The sequence below is a fragment of the Drosophila gunungcola genome, unplaced genomic scaffold (assembly GCF_025200985.1).
Source record: "Drosophila gunungcola strain Sukarami unplaced genomic scaffold, Dgunungcola_SK_2 000057F, whole genome shotgun sequence".
NCBI classification, from domain to species: Eukaryota; Metazoa; Arthropoda; class Insecta; order Diptera; family Drosophilidae; genus Drosophila; species Drosophila gunungcola.
This window is the reverse complement of record NW_026453220.1, coordinates 391,985-412,032: the sequence shown is the minus strand read 5'-3', so window position 1 is coordinate 412,032 and position 20,048 is coordinate 391,985. Positions and strand designations below refer to the sequence as shown.

Sequence of the window (20,048 nt, the reverse complement as noted above, 5' to 3'; positions counted from 1 at the left end):
GCAGTGCACAGAAGAGCGGCGAAGGCAGCCGAGTTGAACAAATATCAATAAGTGTACACAAGAATATCGATAAAGCTGTCCCCGTTGGTGTGCGCTGCAGTTATCGCTGCCCCCTGATCATATATATATATGTATATATATATATATATATATATATATATATATGTATTTATACAAATATTGTATCCACACATATGCATTTAACTGGCCCGAAGAGATATTCCAGCCAGGAGATACTCGCAACGATCCAAATCGGGCTTTTCGCTCATATTTGTTCTTGTACCCCTCATTTTTACTGGGTCTGAACCGATTTTTTGCTGCTGCTGCAGTGCACAGTGGTGCAATGTAATCCAAATAAAGGGCATTTAAGATGATACAAATCTAAGGACTACCAAAAGAACTCACTTTTAAAGTATAAGTAATTTTTAAGCTTATAAAATTATATCTTATTTAAGTTAGCCCAAAAATTTCCTACAGCAAAGCTTGTCAAACCACTTTATAAATTTTGGCAATCGAACACAAGTTGTGTGTTATACATAATTCTTATTTTTCCAAATTGATTGCATTTATTGTGTGCTGTGAAACTTTTTAAAGGATTTATTATTTTTGTTTTTCCTTTTTTGTTAAAAGGTTTCCCGCTAGTTTTATTGAACTTGCAAATCTGCAATTTAAGCTATTATTGATTTCCTAAATTAATGATATTGTTGTCTAATTGTCCATTGGAAGTATTACTCATTAGGATAGTCACCCAAAGCTATATATTGCTTTTAACCATAAAGCGTAATCCCTGCTATTAAAGAAAATATTTATTAAACCAGCAGCTAATCCCCTCGTTATGTAACTGCAACCTGTCCGCTTGTCCGCTAAAACAGTCCGTTAGAGTCAGACCCCACTGGGTGGCTTTATTGGCGGCACTCGATGGGACACTTTGCCCGCAAGACACCGCGGAACCGGCGATCCAATCCATCAGCGAGCAAATGCGAGTGAATAAATTTGTCGAGTGGTCACCGATAAATATCTTAATGGGCGCCTATAAGACTGCCACTTGATGTTTTGGTAACACACTGACCAAGGTTAGGGGCTGCCAGGCTATAACTCCCTGCAACTCGAGTTCAAGCCGAATCATGAACGAATAAAAATAATAAAAAGGCCCCAACGATATTATTATTATTATTATGGGTGATTATGTGGCGCGTATGTTTATTGACAAACAATATCGCTGTTCGATCGGGAGTTGTTGGGGCCCCCATAAAACTCCCGTGTGGTGGCACCGTATTCTGTCTTTGCTTTCGTTTTGTTTTTGTTTGCACATGGGTCGAGTCGATATCAGAGTGGCGATATGGTAGCCGTGATAATAATGCCGTGGACACTGGGGAACACACAACCTACATATGAGGTAGGTACGGAGCCCCCCATACATTACAGCTCCGACATGCCGGCTAATCAGGCCGATTTGAATGTGGACTGGCCTTTTAATGTTGTAAGCAACATGTTTGGCTTCCATTCGGTTTCATTCCGATTCCGATTCCGATTCTGATTCTTATCAGATGCGAGAGCGGGCTACCGTTTGCACCGCCTTATCAGAGGGATACCAATACCCCTACCCACTCAAAACATGGGGCGGACTGCCGTCGCTGCCGTCGCTGCCGTCAGTCTATTTATCCCTTTCGCACCCATTCGGTGGTTGGACCGCGAGTACATTGTTTTTGCCCTTATCTCAACTTGGAGCCCCATCGACCGCCCCCTAATTTCTCCAGGGCAGCTATACGCCCCAGCGATCTCTGGAGCTGTACCACTTATCAGTGTCCCAGTGCTGACATCTTGTCACTTTTGGGAGCCATCACAGAACGACAACCGTAATGGGAGTGGTGGCACTGGAGATCTCCGTCCGATATGAACCATTTGAAGATAACTCCTTAAGAACCCATTTAGTGAACTTTGGGGGTTTCGTCGAGTGATCTTCACCAATCTGGGTAAAATCATCGGGAGCCCATATAATAATCAAGAAACTTAAAATAAAAGCCAGTGATCATTGGCTTAAAAGACACAATCAATTAGTTTGAGATATATGTAGAACGCTTGCAGACTCTTGCTATTTCTATTATTAATTATTATTCTATTTTCAATCCTTTATTTTGATATTTTAATCTGGCCAAGACTTAATAGTAATTCTTAAATAACATTACACAACTTTACATTTAGTTCAAAAGAAAAATACCTTTTGTTAAGTGAAGCACTCCCAATTTTAAGTCCTTTAGTTGTGTGATAGGGTTTTGGAATATAATGTTGAAGTAAATCTGATACAAAACCAACTTGATAGAGGTAACTTCCGCCTCCTTAAACCAACAATTACCAAATTCGTTCTTGGTGCAAACAGGGAAATTAGAGTATATCTTTTGGGGCGGTGCTATCCCTCAGCTGAAGTACCGCCTTCATCGACACAAAAATAAAAAACACACACATGTACTCGAGTTCCCAATACGCTCAAGTGCATTTCAAAGTTGTCTGTCGCTCTATCTGCGCCTATATCTCTATCTACTTGGTGGTAACATTGTTCCGATAGAGGAACTGCACGACCGGCAAGTGTGTTGTTTGTCATTTGTCATGTAGCGGACAAACGGACAATGGGACAAACGGACAACGGACAGGGGCCACTTGTGTGGGGCACTCTTGAGAATGCAGAATGCACTTTGGAAAGTTTCACAATGCAAGGTAAGGCAAGGCAAGGCAAGGCAAGGCAGAAACAAAGCCACCATGGCACTCGAACTATTTCGAACAGATCAGTATCTGTCCGTCTTGTCCGCTTTTTTGTCCGTTATCCGTCATCCGTTGCCCGCTGTCCGTGCTCCACATTTACGAAGTTTCACATCGATCAAAAACGGTGCTCCATTAAAAGCGAACGACAAAACCACAGCAAACCAACCAACGCCACAGAAAAGCCAAAGCAAACCAAAAGCAGCCAGAAGCTGAAGCCGCTCACCCGCCCATATATCAAAATGTACGTCAATTTCCATGCTATGGACACTTGATAGACTGAAGTGCTTTACATTGATTTCACATATACCTTTTCAAGTGATTTATTGTAAAGGCTTGTTAGCGCACTCGAAGTTGAAACTCATAATGAGCGCGCACACATGTATGCCGGTGTAACCCAGCCCCCGCTTAGAAGTCAAACTCATTAAGTGGATGTTCCTTCGGGGCCTCTGGGGTATATGGTATATCAATATCTGGCTGTTCTTGGTCCGGTTTTGGTTGGCGAGCCAGACCTTCTGGCATAAGGCTTTGGCTATCTTTGAGTGGATTTCGGAGCTTACCAGACGTAGTTCTTTTAATGATTTAAAGGTTGACAGCGAATTTTATTGTTATTAAATGAAATCTGAAATTTTTAAAATATTTTCGATGCCATAAAAAAAAAATTACCATTTCACAAAATTTTAAACAGAACTACTATTAATGCTCTTATTTTTTATACCCAAGCTAGAAGCTAGAAGAGATTCCATCTGCTTTTAGCTGACCCCACGTACGTATTATCGATGCTAATCCAAAATAAAGGCAAGAAAATTGATTAGGTTTCGATGGGCTATCGATTAAATATATGACCGATCGCGTGAAATAAATCATAGTAATCTTGGGGTAATTTGGACCCGAAATACACCGCCACTATAATAAATTGATTCTCGCGAATGATTGTTTGTTTTTCTGTTATTTTATTTTATTTATGCAAAATATTTCGAAAAAGAACACAAAAATTTAAAATCAAATTATATGATTATACATTGAAAATTGTTTTTTTGGTTTTGTTTTCTTTGTTGTTGTTGTTTTGTTGTTGTTGTTTGTTTCCTTTGCATTCTTATGTTTTATGTTTGGTTTTCCATCATTCGGTTTTTGTGTGAAACATTATACAATTTCCTGGCTTTTCCTGGGTCCTTCGCCCCGGGACTATATGGTAATCATGCCCGACATTATCGATCCGGAGAGATCGACGCGAACCGCAGATCGCCCGATCAAAGATCAAAGATCGGGGGCCAATGGCCAGGGCCGAATGCTGAAATCTTTTCCACATTAATAATAGTATATATAGCGTACAATTATTGTTGCAATTACAATTGTCTTTGAGTACATTTAATATTTAAATTTTCTTATACTTTTCTCCAACTGAGTTTTCCGCTCGGGCAAAAATCATAGTTCGACAAAAAGAATTACACAAATTTTTGCTCTTATTTGCTGTTTTTTTTTTCTCGTTACAAATTACTTGGTTTTTGTTTTTGTTTTACTTTTAAATTTTTTTTTCCTTTTCACTTGGTTTTCAATGATGAGACTACGACAAAAACACATGCGATTTTCATAATAATTTTCTTGTTGTTGCTTCCTCGTTTTTTTTGTTTGTTTGTTTTGCATTTAATCTTTGTGTAAATCTTTTCTGTTTTATGATATTCTTTACGTTTCCATTTATTTTATTCTTTTATTTAATTTTATTTATGCAGGACGGGGTTTATTTCTTACACATTTGCATCATTTTTGTTTTTTGTTTTTTTTTTTCGCTTTTACTTTCCGCTTTTTTTTGTTTTTTGGTTTTGTTTTTTGGTTTTGTTTTTTTGCTTCACTAAGTGTAAATATCAATTGTTTTTTTTTTTTCTTTTTTTGTTGTTGTTTTTTTTTGTTTTTATATATATGTATACTTTTCATTTTTTTGTTGTTGTTGTTCTTGTTGTATTAATGAATAAATTAAAAAATATTCAAGCTTTGACTAGTTAGATTTTCTTCTTATTTACTTTTTGTGTAGTTGATTTGCCTTTTTGTTTGTTTGTGTTGAAATATATATGTGTTTGTATATATATATAGATGTATATATATTGTTGTAATACATTTAGCATTATATAAAGTGTCTGGTTCTGTCTGAGCGTGTGTCTGTGTGGGGATTGCCTTGAGTTTGCCTTGAAAAACTAAAATTGGCCTGATGGGAACAAAAACCCTAAGAAATGCTTTTATTATAGCCAAGCGTTTTGAACAATCCTGATGTTGTTTATCATTTGAAATAGATATGAATACCTCCATAAAAGGAACTTAACTTGAAAAAGAGGTTGACAAGTTCAGGATTAAATTGAGTCTGAAAGCAAAGCTGTATTGAAATTCGAGATAAAAATTTTAACTGAGCTGAATCTGTATTAAAACACTTCTAGAAATTAATGTCCAAAATAAACGTTTCAACTGAGTCGGAAATTGAAATCAATTTCAAAATTGAAATCGTCACTAATTTTGATGCTCAGAAACTGAAATTAAATTGTAATCCAAAGTGACTCACACTTTGCATTTTAAGTGAAATTAATATTGATATGAAAATAATAATCAAAACATTAATTTTTGCCAATCTTCGATTTAGGTAAATTAATTATGGTTTTAACTGAAATTTTCATAACAATTGTACAATGTACCATAAACATTTTCAGCTTAAATTGCAAGGTTTGTTTCGCTTACAATTTCAACTTCGTTTTCAGTTTCATCCAGTTTCAATTTTAGTAATAATACCGGATGTCTTTTGAAATTGCACTCCAGTTTCTGAATAATTTGAGGCATTTATTTCGAATTTGATTTATATTAGTTTTTTTTAACTCAGTTTCTAGATCTGTTTCCTGTATCTTAATCGAAAGTAATTTTCGATCGCAGTAATTTTCAAAAAAACTTCAATTACAGTTTCAATTTTAGTTTCAATTTAAATCTAGTTGCAAAGTTTTAGTTGTTGTTTTAATTATGAGTTCATTCTCATTTTAAATCTCATTCAGAATCTCAATTTCCGATTTAACATTCGAATTACTCAGTGCAACCTTATTCAACCTCAATTTTCAAGCTTTAGTTTTCTTTTTTTGGTGCAATTTCAACTTTAATATAACATTTTTTTAAGCTTTAATTCACCTTCTTCAGAGTAATATTCATTTCAACCTCAGCTTTTATCGTGGCATCATATAAAGTTTTAGCTTCAATGTGTGTTTCAATGTCAACCTAAATGCTTAGCTCGAAAGTCCAGTGTAATTTTAACTTAATTCCACTTGATTCAAATTTCAATTTAATTCAGTTTTTATCTTACCGTCAATTTTAGCTTTTGGAGTAACCATTTTGAACTATGATTAACTCTTTTTTTCCTCCACTTTTGATTGAATCGGTTTTTATCGTCCTAACAATTTAAGTTCAATAATAATTTCAATTTCAGTTTTAATGTGTCCATTAATTTGATATTTTACCAACTTCTTTGTCAAGGGAAATGATAGTTTGATAACTACTACTTAAACTTCAATTTGTGCTTCAATTTGAATGAAAATTGAATTGCGAAGGGCAACCGCTCGTCGGCTTTTTTTTTTTGGGAGGGGAAAGCATTTCGATTATTTGGCTTGATTGAGTAACAGTATCACGCTGCTCGAACAAAGCAGGCCAAATATTTGCCAAGCAATCGAGTTGAGAAATGAAACTAGCCGTTTCGAAATGGTTTATCTTTGGGGCTCTTCGGAGCGTCCACTCTAGGTGGTGCCGTCTCCGTCTCCGGATTCGCCCGTCTCCGACCTCCCCGGATTTTTGCGATTTCGATTCCGCCTCTATTTGGGCCCTGCTTATCAGATTTCGTTGGCATTTGGCTCTAAGGAAATTATGCAAACAGTTGCGAAGGTCTTAAAAATGAAATGCAACGACTTCTCAAGGGCTTTTTTCCCCGTTGTTGAGTGTGTGTGTGTGTGTTTTGGGGGTGTGAGTGTTTTGTGCTGGCCTTTGAGTGAAACATGTAACGTAAAAAAGAGAAAAAACATTTTTTTTATGCCACCGACTTACACACAAAATATGCAGAAAAAGTTCTAAAAGTTTTTCGCTTTTCGTTTTCGTTTTCATTTGGTTTTTTTACTTTTTTTGGTTTCTGTCTGCAATTAGCTTAGCGTTTTGCATTATTTCTGTTACGTAGCTGATTCATATATTAATTTGATAGCCTGCCAAGCATCGTAATTCTTCCCCTTATCTAGCTGACCTTTGACCTTTTGGGTTGTGTGGCTCGTGTATAGATACATAAATACATTTATGGACATTTCTTCTTGCTTTGCTTTAAATATATTGTATATATATATATATATATATATATATATATTTATATATGTGTATATATAATTTGTTGGGTTTTTTTTTGCATTTGCATTTGCCTTTTGCTGGTGTCTGGTGTTTTTGGTGTGTGTGTGTGTGTGTGTGTGTGTGTGTGTGTGTGTGTATGTAGCTGTAAAGTGTGGTTTAGAGAGAGAGAGTTATACATATACATAAGCGCATATGCACGTTCGTATAGAGATTAGTACGCGTAGGTAGCTCTTAGGTTCACATGTGTCTCAGTGTGTGAGTGTATCTGTGTTTCTGCGTCCTGCTTTCTTCTTCTAGCTCTTAGCGCGGCTCTAATTAATGGCGTAAGTTTTTGTTCGGTAAGAATTGCGATCGGCTTGCAAGCATTTCAACGCCAAGAAACGCTCAAAAGTATGCTACGAAGCAGCCATGAATGCGTATGTGTGTGTGTTTGTGTATCTGTGACTGTTCCTGTAAATATGAGTGAGTCGGTGTGAGAATGTGTGTGTGTTGACAATTTATTTACTAGGAATATCTTTTGTTTTGCGTTTGCTTTTCTTCTGCTCTCTTTTCTTTCCTCTCCTCCGCCTGCTCCTCCTTTCTTTTTCGGTTGTATGTGTGTGTTTGTGTGTGATTCTTGCACTTTCGCTTTAACTTTTTTCTTTTACTCCGAGTTGCCATTGCACGAAATTACGCTTGCCTCTTTGGCTATTAGTTCTCTCTCTTTTATTTTTGGCGACCAAGAAGAATCACAAAGTTTTGCAATCTGATTATGTGTGCGTGGGAAAGGGACAGAGTTGTTGAGTGAGACAGAGAGAAAGAGAGAGAGAGAGAGAGAGAGCTAGAAAGGATGTTTACTGCATTTTGTTAAACATTCAAATACTTAAATTTAATTGCTTGCTTTATATTCTTGCCTTCTGCTTGCTTGCTTTAATTTAATATATAGATATATTACCATTCATTGAATTTATCTTTCTTCTTCTACCCCTCGAATCTCCTTATTGGAACTGCGCTCCTCTCTTGACGAAAAAAAAATCATTTCTCTTCCCATCTGCTTTAAATATTATGCTTAAGTTTTTCCATTTTGAAATTGTGGTTGCTGCTGCTTTTGCTGTTGATGTGTGCCTCTCGCTCGCTCGCGTTCTCGCTCTTGCTCTAGCCAGCCGCGCCCCAGTTGCCGTCCCGCTTACTCTTTCACTTCGAAATATTTGTAGGTCGGATTCTCGTACCCATTGATCTGCATGTTGGGCACGATCTTCTCCTCCTGCACGATGGGATGGTGTGTGGTCACATTCTGTTTTGGAATATCAATAAATTAGTAAGTGTTTTGCAAAAGGACAAAGTCGTGTAGGTTTGATAAAGGATGAAGAGGAGGCAGAGATATTTAAACTGTACGAATTTAAAAAACTTCATGTAAAACTTCATTATAATATAATAGTTTTTTGGCGAATTTGAGTTAGTCAATCTGTTGTCTACATGTCGTTAACAAGACTTAAGGAAAACAATAAAACTAATCAGTCTTTTAGACAAAAATAAAATCTGTCATACACATAAGTAAGAGGAAATAAGTTACAAAAGCAACTAAATAAATTTTCTATTCTTTTGAAAACTGTAATATCACTTTTTTGCACCCTTCAACTATAGATTCTTAAGACAGCATGGACTTTGCTAAATAGTTAAGAAGATAAGTAGTAACAAAATATACACAATATATATATTTTGTATTGAATTGTCTGTTCTCCTGTATGGCATCACCAAAAAAATACAATAAAACTGTTATACACCAGTTGTAAACAAGAAAACAGGGCTCAAAAACATTCTCATAGACAACACTGATCCTGTTTTTAAAATGCACTGTACTACGGCGATCTCTGTCCTCCGCACCTTGACCACAACCCACCTGATCGACCTCGATGAAGCCCTGGGCGTGAGGCGAGCGCGATGTCCGCCATTTGGCCACGGCCACGCCCACGAAGACGGCCGCCATGAGGGCGATGCCGGCGAAGGAGAGCGTGAAGTAGACGTTGCGGCCCTCCTTGGCCGCGTGCGCATGCTGCGCAAACTCGCGGCGCAGCGAGAAGCTCTGCAACGATAGGGGAGAGAAAGATAGGGGATAGGCTTTAGGCAAATGCGGTACGAGTTGGCGCCGCAGCTCAAATACCGATTCGCGGTGGCCCAGGTCGTGGGTCATGAAGTGCTGCACCTGCGGCTCGGCCTCCTGGTGAGCGACGGCAGCGGCCACATCCTCCACCGCCCGCTGGACGGCATCGTCATCGACCGTGGGCAGCACGGTCTGCACCTTAGTGCTGCTATAATACAGTGTGGAGTAGACGCGATGTTAGTTAAGGATTAATAGCAATTCGTACTCCAGGATATACCCTTACTGACCTTACTGTTGCCTCGGCGTACTCAGTATCCGACAGCTCCTTCTCGCTCTTGGTTGTTTCCAAGTTGGGATTTGCCGCTGTGACCAACCCACCGTCGAGACCCAGCTCCTTGCTGCTCAGACTCTTCTCCTGCTGCTGCTGCTGCTGCTGCTGCGCTTGCGATTGCGATTGGGACAATGGCTGGGGCGACTGGGATTGCTGCTCGGCCGCCTGCGACTTGAGCATGTCGTCCACCTTCTTGGCCTCCATTCGCAGCTTCTCCTCGCGCAGTTTCTCCCGCTCGGCGGCCCGCTGCTCCTTGCGCTGCTTCTCGGCCAGGCGCAGACGCTCCTTCTCGGCCACCTTGCGCTCGATCTCGACGCGGTACTTGTCCAGGATGCCGGCCTCCGCCTCCTCGCTCATGCCCAGCGATGAGCCGGGAATGTCATCCTTGCTGCGCAGGGCCAGGATATAGTCGTTCATCAGCTGGGCAATCTTGGCCGACAGCTCCGGATAGCGTTTCAGCATGGTCATCGACTGGTTGACGGCACGATCAATGTCGATCAGTCGCTCCAGAGTGCGTGGTCGCTCCGAAGCAGCTGCCTCCAGACCTCCGGGTCCTCCGGAGTTCAACAGGTGCCGGTAGTGGGCCAGGGCGTGAGCCCGATCCTTGTGCAGGGCGCGCAGCAACTTCTGCAAGCACTTCTCAACGTGGTGGGCCTAGACGAGATTAAGGGCATTAACGTGGGGTTCTTTTTGATTAATTTATTAACAGAAAAAAAATGGAAATCCCATTACGGAGCCTCTTTTTTTTTACCGACATTAAGCCAAAAAGTCATAACCATTTGATTACAAGTAAGACACTTACTTATATTTTTATACCCTTGCCAAAGGCTATTATAATTTCAGTAAAAAATGTACAATATGAAAATATGAATATTCTAGATAAGCACCACTAAAAGAGTTGGTCAAGCCATGTCCGGTTGTTCGTCCGCCCGTACTTAATCTGGCGCTAGTAATCCAGTCTACAATTTAAACAATTGTGAAACATAATTCTGTATATTGGTCAACATTTTTTAAAAGGAATTGGTTTTAATTTTAATAAATTTCTTTAAAGATAAGGGTTACATGAGCTCTTATAGTCAAAAAAATGATAAAACAAATAATTGGCGCCCCCTGTTGGAGTTACGTTTGAAGTGAACATGAACAATGATCAAAATGAAATATACCCCAGCAAGTTCTCGACTGAACGTTAATATAGTTTCTATATTTGATATTAATAAATGCTAAACTTTTTGGAAGCCTAATGATTCCTTTAAATATCGACCCCACCTTGTGGCTGGACTTATCCCTCTGAGGATACCTTCCGTCAGAGGCGACTACTCACGTTCGGGGGCTGCTCGGTGAGGGCCTGGGTGTAGCAGGTCATGGCCTCCCGCTTCCGCTGGTTGATGTGGGCCAAAACTCGCTGCTGGTGCATGGCGGCCAGCTGGTGCTTCTCGGCGTTGCCTTCTTCCTCGAGTGCCTGAACAGAAGTCTAAAATTACATTCCCATATAAAGACGTATTGCACACCAAGAGAGAAAGATTATCAGCATGGGAAATTTGCGTCGATCGATAACAATATGCAGTTCTCGATCGGTCTATCGGTATTTTGATTAATCTGTTATCGTTTAAATTTTCAAAAAAAAATTTCCTCGACTCGTACGTATCTTGTGAAATGTTTGTGTTTAAAATGTTGGTTTTGGGTTGGGGAGATTTCGCATGGTTGGTCCTGAATTTTGGAATTAAGTGGGTTTCTCGCTAGATTATCTTTTTTTTTCTTTAGTGTAGTGCTGCTACAGAGTTTGTGCTGCCATGGGGGAGCGAGATGGAGCGGGAACGAGCGTTAGAGAGACAGAGTGCGAGCCACTGATGCGGTGCAAAAATGTTTGGATTGGAATCCTGTCCAGGGATCGAATTGGGTCGGGTTTATGGTATATGGTATATATACATGGATGCAGTTCATTCCCATCAGTAGCGATGCTTGCGAAAGCGCAGCTGTTACGTAAGCAGCAAGTATTGGTCTATAATGCGAGCAATACACATCGATAAGGACCGAATTGAGGATATCCAAGGTTTGGCTTTTGGTCGTGTTCGTTTTTGGTCGGGGATCAGTTGGTATCGAAATAAAACAGACGTCGAAACTAAGAATAGGTTAAGGTTTACGTGTAGGTAAGGTATAGGCGAATTAAAGTTAGTTTATATGCCAATCAGTTCAACTACAAAGCACTTTGAATGTTAGTTAGTAATATGGGTAATTGGATCTATTGTTTCGTTGCTGTAGCGGTATTTCGTTAACTGGTTAGATTACGAGCAGCATTATCGTTATTGTTACTGGTACTGTTATTGTTATTGCTGTTGTGATTACAATCTGATGCCTCTTTCGCTCCCATTTGCCATACATATGGATACACAAATAAACATAAAACTGCCCAACGATGCCCAGAGTGATGGGTTATGTTAAAACCCAAAGATGGGTATTACTAGGCACATCTCTGGACCCCGAAGTGCAGCAAACAAAAAGCAGGCGATACAATGAGCACAACTGAATGCCGGACAAATACGTCTCAATGAGCTACGATTACGGTTAGAGTAGGAAACAATTACGATTACGATATACGGGGTGCATGATAATGAGATTAAAATGGAAACAAAAAACAACATCACAAAATGATAAACGCTGATGATGTGGTCTATATAGGTACTACAGATGGAATGAATACTGGTTATGAGGCCCATAACTCGGGTAGCTTTAGTTGGCAAGGGTTGTTTATTGGCGGTAAATTAAAATTACCGTTAATATAATCAGACTTAAGCAAGTGCTACCGCCTTTGAGTAAACACTTTTGCATAGCTATTACTAATAAATTCGATGGTTGCCAATCAAATTTGATCGATCCCTTGCCAAATGAAGCTCCCGATACAGACGCAGACATACACACACATTCAGATGCAGAGACATAGCGCTTAAATAGTTCAAAGGGTCTATAGGATGGGTGGCAGGCAGTCGGATGGAGACAGAGATAGGGAGGGTTGGGTGCGAGACAGAGACAGAGTGATGCGTAGAGACAGCGAGAGTGAGTGAGTGAGTGAGTGAGAGAGAGAGAGAGAGATAGAGAGAGAGAGAGAGGGTGTTGGAATGGGGGGGGGGAGATGAGTGCGTCACACGGAGGATGACTGACCTGGAAGCGAGCCGTCATCCGCTGCTTGAAGGATTGGGCTGCCTTGGGGTCCGCTAGGCGCATATCCTGGTACTTCTCCTCCAGATCGGACCAGTCCTTCATCACGCGCGTGACCTTCTCGCGGTGCGATTCCTCAAGGCGCTGTTGGGCTTCCTTTGTTTAGAATACGTTTTGTGTTGCATCGATAAATAAACCTGCGCCCTCAACGTAAACACTTACTTTCTGACTTACTTTGTAGCTCTGGTGCTCGTAGTGCGGGTCAAAGTGGGTGAAGTAGGGATCCGAAGTTGGCTGAGCGGTGGATGGTGGTGGGACTCCGGCTACAACTCCGGCTCCAGCTCCAGTTCCAGCTCCAGCTCCAGCTCCCGAGTTACCAGCATTGGCAGCTGCTGCTGCGGCAACGGAAAGCTGAGGGGTGCTGGTGACCATGTCGGACTTAAGAGGCATCTTCTCGGAGGCGGGAGCAACCGGAACGCTGGACGGGGACGCGGAGGCAGAGCCACCTTTCACGGCCACCACCTTGGATCCTCCGCTCTGATCCCAGGAGGCCTCACCCTCCGCCTCGCCCTCGGAACCTGCTCCGTCCTCCTCGTAGTTGTCACCCTCCTCGCCGCTATCGTACTCCGCATTTATGTCGTCCAAGGAGCCGCTATTGGTATCCCCCGAGGATCCGGTGTTGGGACTTCCGCCTGCCGCAGCTGCCTCATCCGCCACCATCTCGTCCTCCTCGTCATCGCCCATCAGATCGTCCTCGTCGTCCAGCTCGTCATCATTGGCATCCTTTGAGTAGTTCGAGTCATTGCTATCGTCCTCGTCGTTGACAACCAGTTCGTCATTGGCACTAGCTATCTGGGCTGGTGGCATCACCGGCAAGTCGGTCTTCTTCACATGGATTTCATCGGCTGAGAGAGAAAAAGGTCCTTAATTTCTAAATATTTACTCAAGGGCCAAACAAAAAATTGGCTAATTGGCAAAGAAAACCTAAGGCTTAACTGTGGAATGAAAAGCCAAATGAAGGCAAACACAACATTAATATCCCTAAATAAATAAATCCCTAACTGATTCGCTTAATGTCCAATGACAGAGTGGGTAATGGCACATTTGTTTGTTCTGCGCATTTGATTTGCGTGTTGAATAATTAATGCCATAACCACAGGGTTAAAGTAACTAATGGCTTTGCACCGACTATGACAAAAAACGAAGTCACAAATTTAAAGAGGATTGCAAAAAATATAAAAAAAAAAAAAAATATGTCCGTTGGATTTGCAGAATATCATATTTCTGTCACAAGTGTGACACCCCCGACGACAAACGGCAAACGACAAAGGCAATGGTGCATAGATATAATAGATATTTCTGGTCAGTACTCACTCTTGAAGTGCTTGGGACAGCAGACGAACTCCACGCCGGAGAAAAGTGAGATGCCGCAGGGCAGGAGCATGGCAAAGGAGCGCATCTGCATTCCGCGCTCCTGGCAAGCAGCCGCTCCGGTTTGGTTCCACCTCACAAATGGCCAGCAGCGGGAGGCATTGTGGATGTGGTCGAACAGACAGCCCTCGGGCACCAACAGGGCGTCCGATTGGAATGGTCCTTCTGAAGCCAAACGTCGTCGAGTGGTCGCGATGGAGTGGAGTGGAGTCGAATTGGAGTTTGGTGTTGGAGGCGACGGATGATGAAGCAGAGGAGCACAGGAGCGTAGGAGAACGGATCAGTTTGTTGGTCCCTTTGGACTAGACACTAACTACACTATTTGATGATTACTCACCGAGACAACGGAATGGCTTGATCCAGCGGTGCGAGCCCTTGCACTTGGCTGCATTTAGAGCACCCTGACGACACCAGCCGCCGATCTTCTGGTAGTGGGATGACTCCACAATATTGGTTATGTCTCGATTGGGATAGGCCTGAAAAAAAAAGATGAGACAAATGTTGGAACAACAACGGTTAATTGTGCTGTTTAGCTTGAAAGATGAAATCGTTTATATTAAACCACTTTGTAATGCTTTGATTCAGTATAATAGTTTAAATGATACTCAAAATGCTAAATAACAACCAATTGTGGATCAGATAACAATTCAATTCAATTAAAAAAGGGGATGCAGTGAATTTTTTACTATTCATCCACCATGGTTTATTAGTATAACAGGTTATAGAACAGTCAAAATAATAAATCTATTTAATAAAAACAACTCTTAGTATTGCGACCTAAAATGTTTCATCCCCCCCCATATACTGATTAAAGTTGAATGCAACTAGTTATTCATCAGTTTACCACTAAACCAAGAGGCTTATGTAACAGTTTTATTTAGTTACTGCCACCCGGTTAGTGGTAGAGATATTAAATTCCGGCTGTGCTGTTCAATTCATTATTAATCAAGTTCTCATTGGGGGCGATTCTGGGGAATTTCATTTATCTGAAAGGATTTTCCCCAGCTCGTGGCCACTCCCTCCTCGTACCGATCCTCCTTCTCACATCCTGCGAACCGATACCCTTTTGAGCCGAGGCCTTGTTTGCCAGGCCATTTGATGTGTTTATTTCCCTCTTTTTGCAGTCGCTCTCACTGGTTGTTCTTGTTGCCTTTGGCTTCCGACAATGGGCAGTGAAACTTTAATTGCCTGCCCGGCTTGATTGACTGACTAAATGACTGACTAACTGAATGGCCTAATAAAATATCCCACATGCCGGTGTCTGTGTTTGTGGGTGGGTGCACGTGTATGGGAACGTGTACTCGTGTGTGTGTGTGCACTAAATTTGTTTCAAACAATTATGTGCCGAGTGGCACACACACACACAGACACACACACATATACACAGCACTGAATCCCCATCTTCATCCTCGCCATCGTCATCCTGGCACACACACAACAGCTCATGAAAATGAGGCCTTTTTAAATGTTGTTTGAGTGCTTGGTTGCAAATGGTTCCCTCCCACCGACTGAAAGAGAGGGGTATAGTGAATGGAGACAGGGAGGGGTAGAGTGGAAAGTGAAAGAGAGGGAAGAAGAAGAAGGCCTGGCAAGAAATGAGTGCAAACGGCACGTAGGCAACGCTCGCAGGCGGTCAGACAGCACCCACACATGTACGCTGTATCCAGCCCCCCTTTTTGGGGCCACACTGCGTATGGCTGTCGGCAACCAGGCTAAATAAAACATTAAAAGCACAAAATAATGATGCTGATGCATGTCAAGTCAAACTGAAAACCGAAACCCCAAAGGCCGCTTTCTCCCCTTTGCACCCCCTCGATTATCCTTCTCCCTTTTCAACTGGACTGGACTGGTCCGAACTGAACTGAACTGAACGGAACTGAACTGCCGGACTTCCCGGACAAACAGAAAATAAACCAAGTCTTGAGCAGAAGGCCTTGGGCTGTGGTCATTCCATATGCTGCCAGTGTATTGGCCCATAATGGCGCAGTGGACGGACTTTGGACTGCATTGACAGTATAACACGTATACATATAACGGGCGGTAGTTGACTTGGGTCCACACATGCCTCTCGACCAAATTGAAATGTGCCAAAGCAGACAATTAAAAAGTTCAAGATCATGAAATCAGAATGCCTTTTAATTGAGAACTTGCCAAGAGTGCCAAGAGCATTCACAAGAAACAGACTGTTTCTGACCGAGAGATAACGCAGTAGGCCAGAAAAAGATGCAATTAGGTTTAAAGTTCAATATAAATATATTTTAATAGATCATATTAACAGAACGTACTGAAAAAGGGGTCATAACAACTTTGTGACCAATTATATTTATTGCTATATCCCATGAACAATTAATAAGAAACTACCTGAAATCGGAAATATACGATTTGGCAGTTAATCATTCGTCGAGGTGGTAACCAAAGAAGGATGTGCAATTCCCAGGAATGTTTAGCAGATGTAAGGTAACCGCAAGGGCCAACCGAATAGCACCGATCCACTGTGCCCCTGGTGATCAACTGTGCCCCTGGTGATCCACTGTGCCCCAGGTTATGTTTTTGCTTCGGGAGTTGCGTGCGTGCCAGCGACTCGATACAAACCGCACAGCCATGGCAGCACCAAGGACTCACTGCCCCGAACATTCCAGCACTTTAAAAATAAAGAAACGCACCACATTATTGGAGGGGCGTGTGGGTGTAGAGGTGGGAAAGTGGGAAGGTGGAAAGGTGGGAAGGGACCTCCGACGATTTCATGTCATTCACACGGCCCAGTGCCTGACCAAAGCGGTCGATGGAGTATATAAACGTGCCCCGGGCCCATGGATACACACACCCAACCGTCCAAACCATCCAACCATCCACCCACTCAAAATCAAGTAGCCAGTATACAGTAGCCAGTAGGCAGCAGTCGGTAGGCAGCAGTCGGCTGTGGAAAGTGAGACTCACTTTCGCAGGACTCATGCCGCCCATTCGTCGTCGTCCTGGCTGAAATGTGTTCGTTATACTTGGCTTAATCAAAACATATTCAGCCGAGCGTGAGGCTGTTTAAGTGGCTCGCTTGAGAGAGTTTGCCGCAAATAAGCGCGGCGCAAGTTATTGTAACAGCATTTGATTCTTTTGTTTCGACACAGGATCTCCCCCACCCCACCGCCCATAAAAGCCCACGCACACACACACACAAGCAGGCAAATTTAATTGTACAAAATTAGCAGAGAGCAAAAAATCCATGCATCGCTGCATCGCTGGGTGAATGTGTATTGTTTGTTGGGCGAATGTGCGCTAATGACAGACAAACAATTAAACTTGACATTTCACCATTGTCTCGTTTCGTTTCGTTTCGTTTCGATTCGTTTTGTTCCGTTCCGTCCTGCACACACACACACATACACACAAACATACATACACTATAAACGATACACTATACACGCATGGGATTACAGGACACAACGCCATTGTTGCTGTCCACACGCTTCACAAGTATCCTTGTATCCTTGCAATGCAATTAGACGGGTCTCAATACGCGGACATTAATGGCAGCGCAAATGTCGTTTGCCAAGGCCACATTGTTGACGCTGTCGACGTCGTCCTTCAGATTTATTCCCCGTCTTGTTTTTTTTTTTTTTTTTTTTTTTTTTTTTTATTTTGCTAAGTTTCCTTTGCGCGTAGCACAAATTATTGCATACCTTCAGGCGAACAACTAAGTAAAAGTGTTATGCAATCAATTTTAAAAGGCATGTCTAATTAGGTTAAGCCATCTCTGCTCATCCGCCATTTCGTTAATATAAGTATTATATGAGTAAGAGAAACAAATGTAAATCACATTTTGTCCAAGTCAAAAACGTGGTAACCATAATAATTGTATAAATTTTGATTGTACACATAAAAAAGTTAAAAAATTGTACGTATAACCGTTTGTTTATCTGACCGAAGGAAGTGCAAAACACAATTAAACCAAAGTGTAGTTAGAAACTCAAGCATATCAACAATACTTGATTATATAGTTATTCAAATTTTGGTTGAACAGATACAATAGTTTACAAAAATATTAAATATCCATTTTTGTTAGCTCTAATCCGTTCTAATTTAAATCAGCTTTACGGCATTCCTGCATCCTAATCGAGCGCATGAAAAATTATTACATACCTCTAGGCTACAAAATTACAGCCTACAAACTGTCACCAACTGAAATGTTGTGCAAAAGTTCTTGACTTACTCAAAATACAATAAAACTGTTTTACCAACTACACAAACTGTTTATATTGTATTATAATAGGCTTATTGAACAAATTGTTGGCCGCTAATAGGCTGTGAAAAAAGTTTGTCGCTCTGTTAATTGTCTTACAAATGGTTATGTGGCAGCCCTTTAAAGTTAAATGTTGTTAGCCAATTGCTTATACTGATTTTTCTGCTCTTGATTTATGGGCTTTGGCTTTAGCGAAAATCCTGCGGCCCAGAGACATTTGATTTATTTATGGCAAATCCAATTCGTACAACTGTATGGCTTTGTTCAGGTTCTCGATCTTTTGTTTCTTTCGAATCCTTTCTTTTTTTTTTTTTTGTGGGGGCAAGTTGTTTTTTGATCGTTCTCAAGGTGAGGCGAACGCCCAAGAAAAACAAATCCAGTTAAAAGGAGGAAGCCGGAGTGGCAAGTGAGTGTTTGACAGCGCCTAACATCCGCATATAACATCTGTATCCGGAGAATGGAGACTGGTTGAATATGGGGGCGTGGGCGGGCGCGTGGGAGTGGGAATGGGCGTGGGCGTGGGCGTGGGCGTGGCCAGGTCCCCGGTGTGCCTTGTCTGTCAATGCATGCAAAATGCAAACAATTGAGTTGCCAGCGGGGTGGGTACACACCTGGCAGTGGAGCGCGTTATTGAAAATGATTTTTTAATGTGCCACCGACATGGTGTTTCGCTTCTTCAACAAACTCGTTTTGTTTTTTTATTAGTATTTTTTTTTTTTTTTTCTGGCCCCGTTGGCATATCCCTCTTCTTGGTTTCGACGGTGCGTGCCGTGGCAATCATTTTGTGGCAACTTGCTATTTGCATTTTTTCGCATCCTTATTTTGTTTGCCTTGATTTTCATTTTAGTCTTGCCACGCCTTGGCATTTCCCGATCCTCATAGCGAATGAGTATTTTTTGTATAGGTAACTTAAAGCCTGGTCACGCGGCGTATACATACTTTTTTGTTTTTTTTTTTTTTTTTACTTAACGTGTATGTTTATTTTAGTTAACTTCAAAACCAGCCATTCAATGACGAAACCCCCAACACTCGGCCTTCGCCCCAACATGTTGACATTGAAATTGTAAAAATAATTTCCCATACGCCCCGTTGTACCGCAGAGAAACTGAAACTGAAGGAGAAGGAGAAGCAGAAAAAGCAACAGCAACAGCAACATCAACAATAACAGTAAGAGAAGCACAAACACTAACGGGGGCATTAGGGCCAAAAAGGCCAAGCGCTGTGTTATTGTTGCCTCGACTGGTCCTGCGGCTTTTCCGTTTTTTCCTGGCTCTTTGCTTTGTTTTGGCCCCGCTTTTTCCTCAAACTTTTGTGTCGTCGAGTCCTTTCAGTCAAATGGCCAGAAAGCAAACACAATTCAAGGTGCCATCCGAGTGTGCAGGGAGTGTATATATGGTATATGCTGGGTGTATTACAAAGCGTGTGTGTGTGTGTGTGTGTGTGGGTTGGTGTGGCTCTGCGTGTCCGCATGTGTATTTAAAGTCCGGACCCGACAATGGCTGACCTACCCCGAGGCTTCTGCTTCTTGTTCTGCTTCTGCTTCTGATTCTGCCACTGTTTCGGTTTCACTGGGGCCAGGCCATTCCTATTATGGGATAAGCTGATACGCACTGTACGGTAATGCCGTGTAATTACGACTGCTCCGTGGCAACCTCTGTTGTACACAGTAAGCGGCTCGATTGCGCGATTGCTATATCGGCTTCAGTTGGCTTTGTCTG

At 41.6% G+C, this 20,048-nt stretch overlaps 1 protein-coding gene across 10 annotated transcripts in view; it reads right to left on the bottom strand.

Annotated features, from left to right (window-relative positions):
- Window positions 1-4,572: 4,572 nt before the first annotated feature.
- LOC128264140 (amyloid-beta-like protein) overlaps window positions 4,573-20,048 on the bottom strand; it is a 56,108-nt gene continuing 40,632 nt past the window's right edge. The window contains exons 4-12 of one of the 10 annotated variants that reach the window (XM_052999494.1): window positions 14,434-14,572; window positions 14,040-14,261; window positions 12,888-13,570; window positions 12,669-12,809; window positions 10,834-10,983; window positions 9,469-10,166; window positions 9,242-9,389; window positions 8,981-9,161; window positions 4,573-8,374 (exon numbers count right to left, since the gene is read on the bottom strand). In XM_052999494.1, coding sequence (XP_052855454.1) covers window positions 8,079-8,374; window positions 8,981-9,161; window positions 9,242-9,389; window positions 9,469-10,166; window positions 10,834-10,983; window positions 12,669-12,809; window positions 12,888-13,570; window positions 14,040-14,261; window positions 14,434-14,572 — 2,658 coding nt within the window. In that variant the 3' untranslated portion in view covers window positions 4,573-8,078. Of the gene's footprint in view, window positions 8,375-8,980; window positions 9,164-9,241; window positions 9,390-9,468; window positions 10,167-10,833; window positions 10,984-12,668; window positions 12,822-12,887; window positions 13,571-14,039; window positions 14,262-14,433; window positions 14,573-20,048 lie in introns of all 10 variants that reach the window. The other 9 variants (XM_052999495.1, XM_052999493.1, XM_052999496.1 and 6 more) reach the window with 9 other exon arrangements.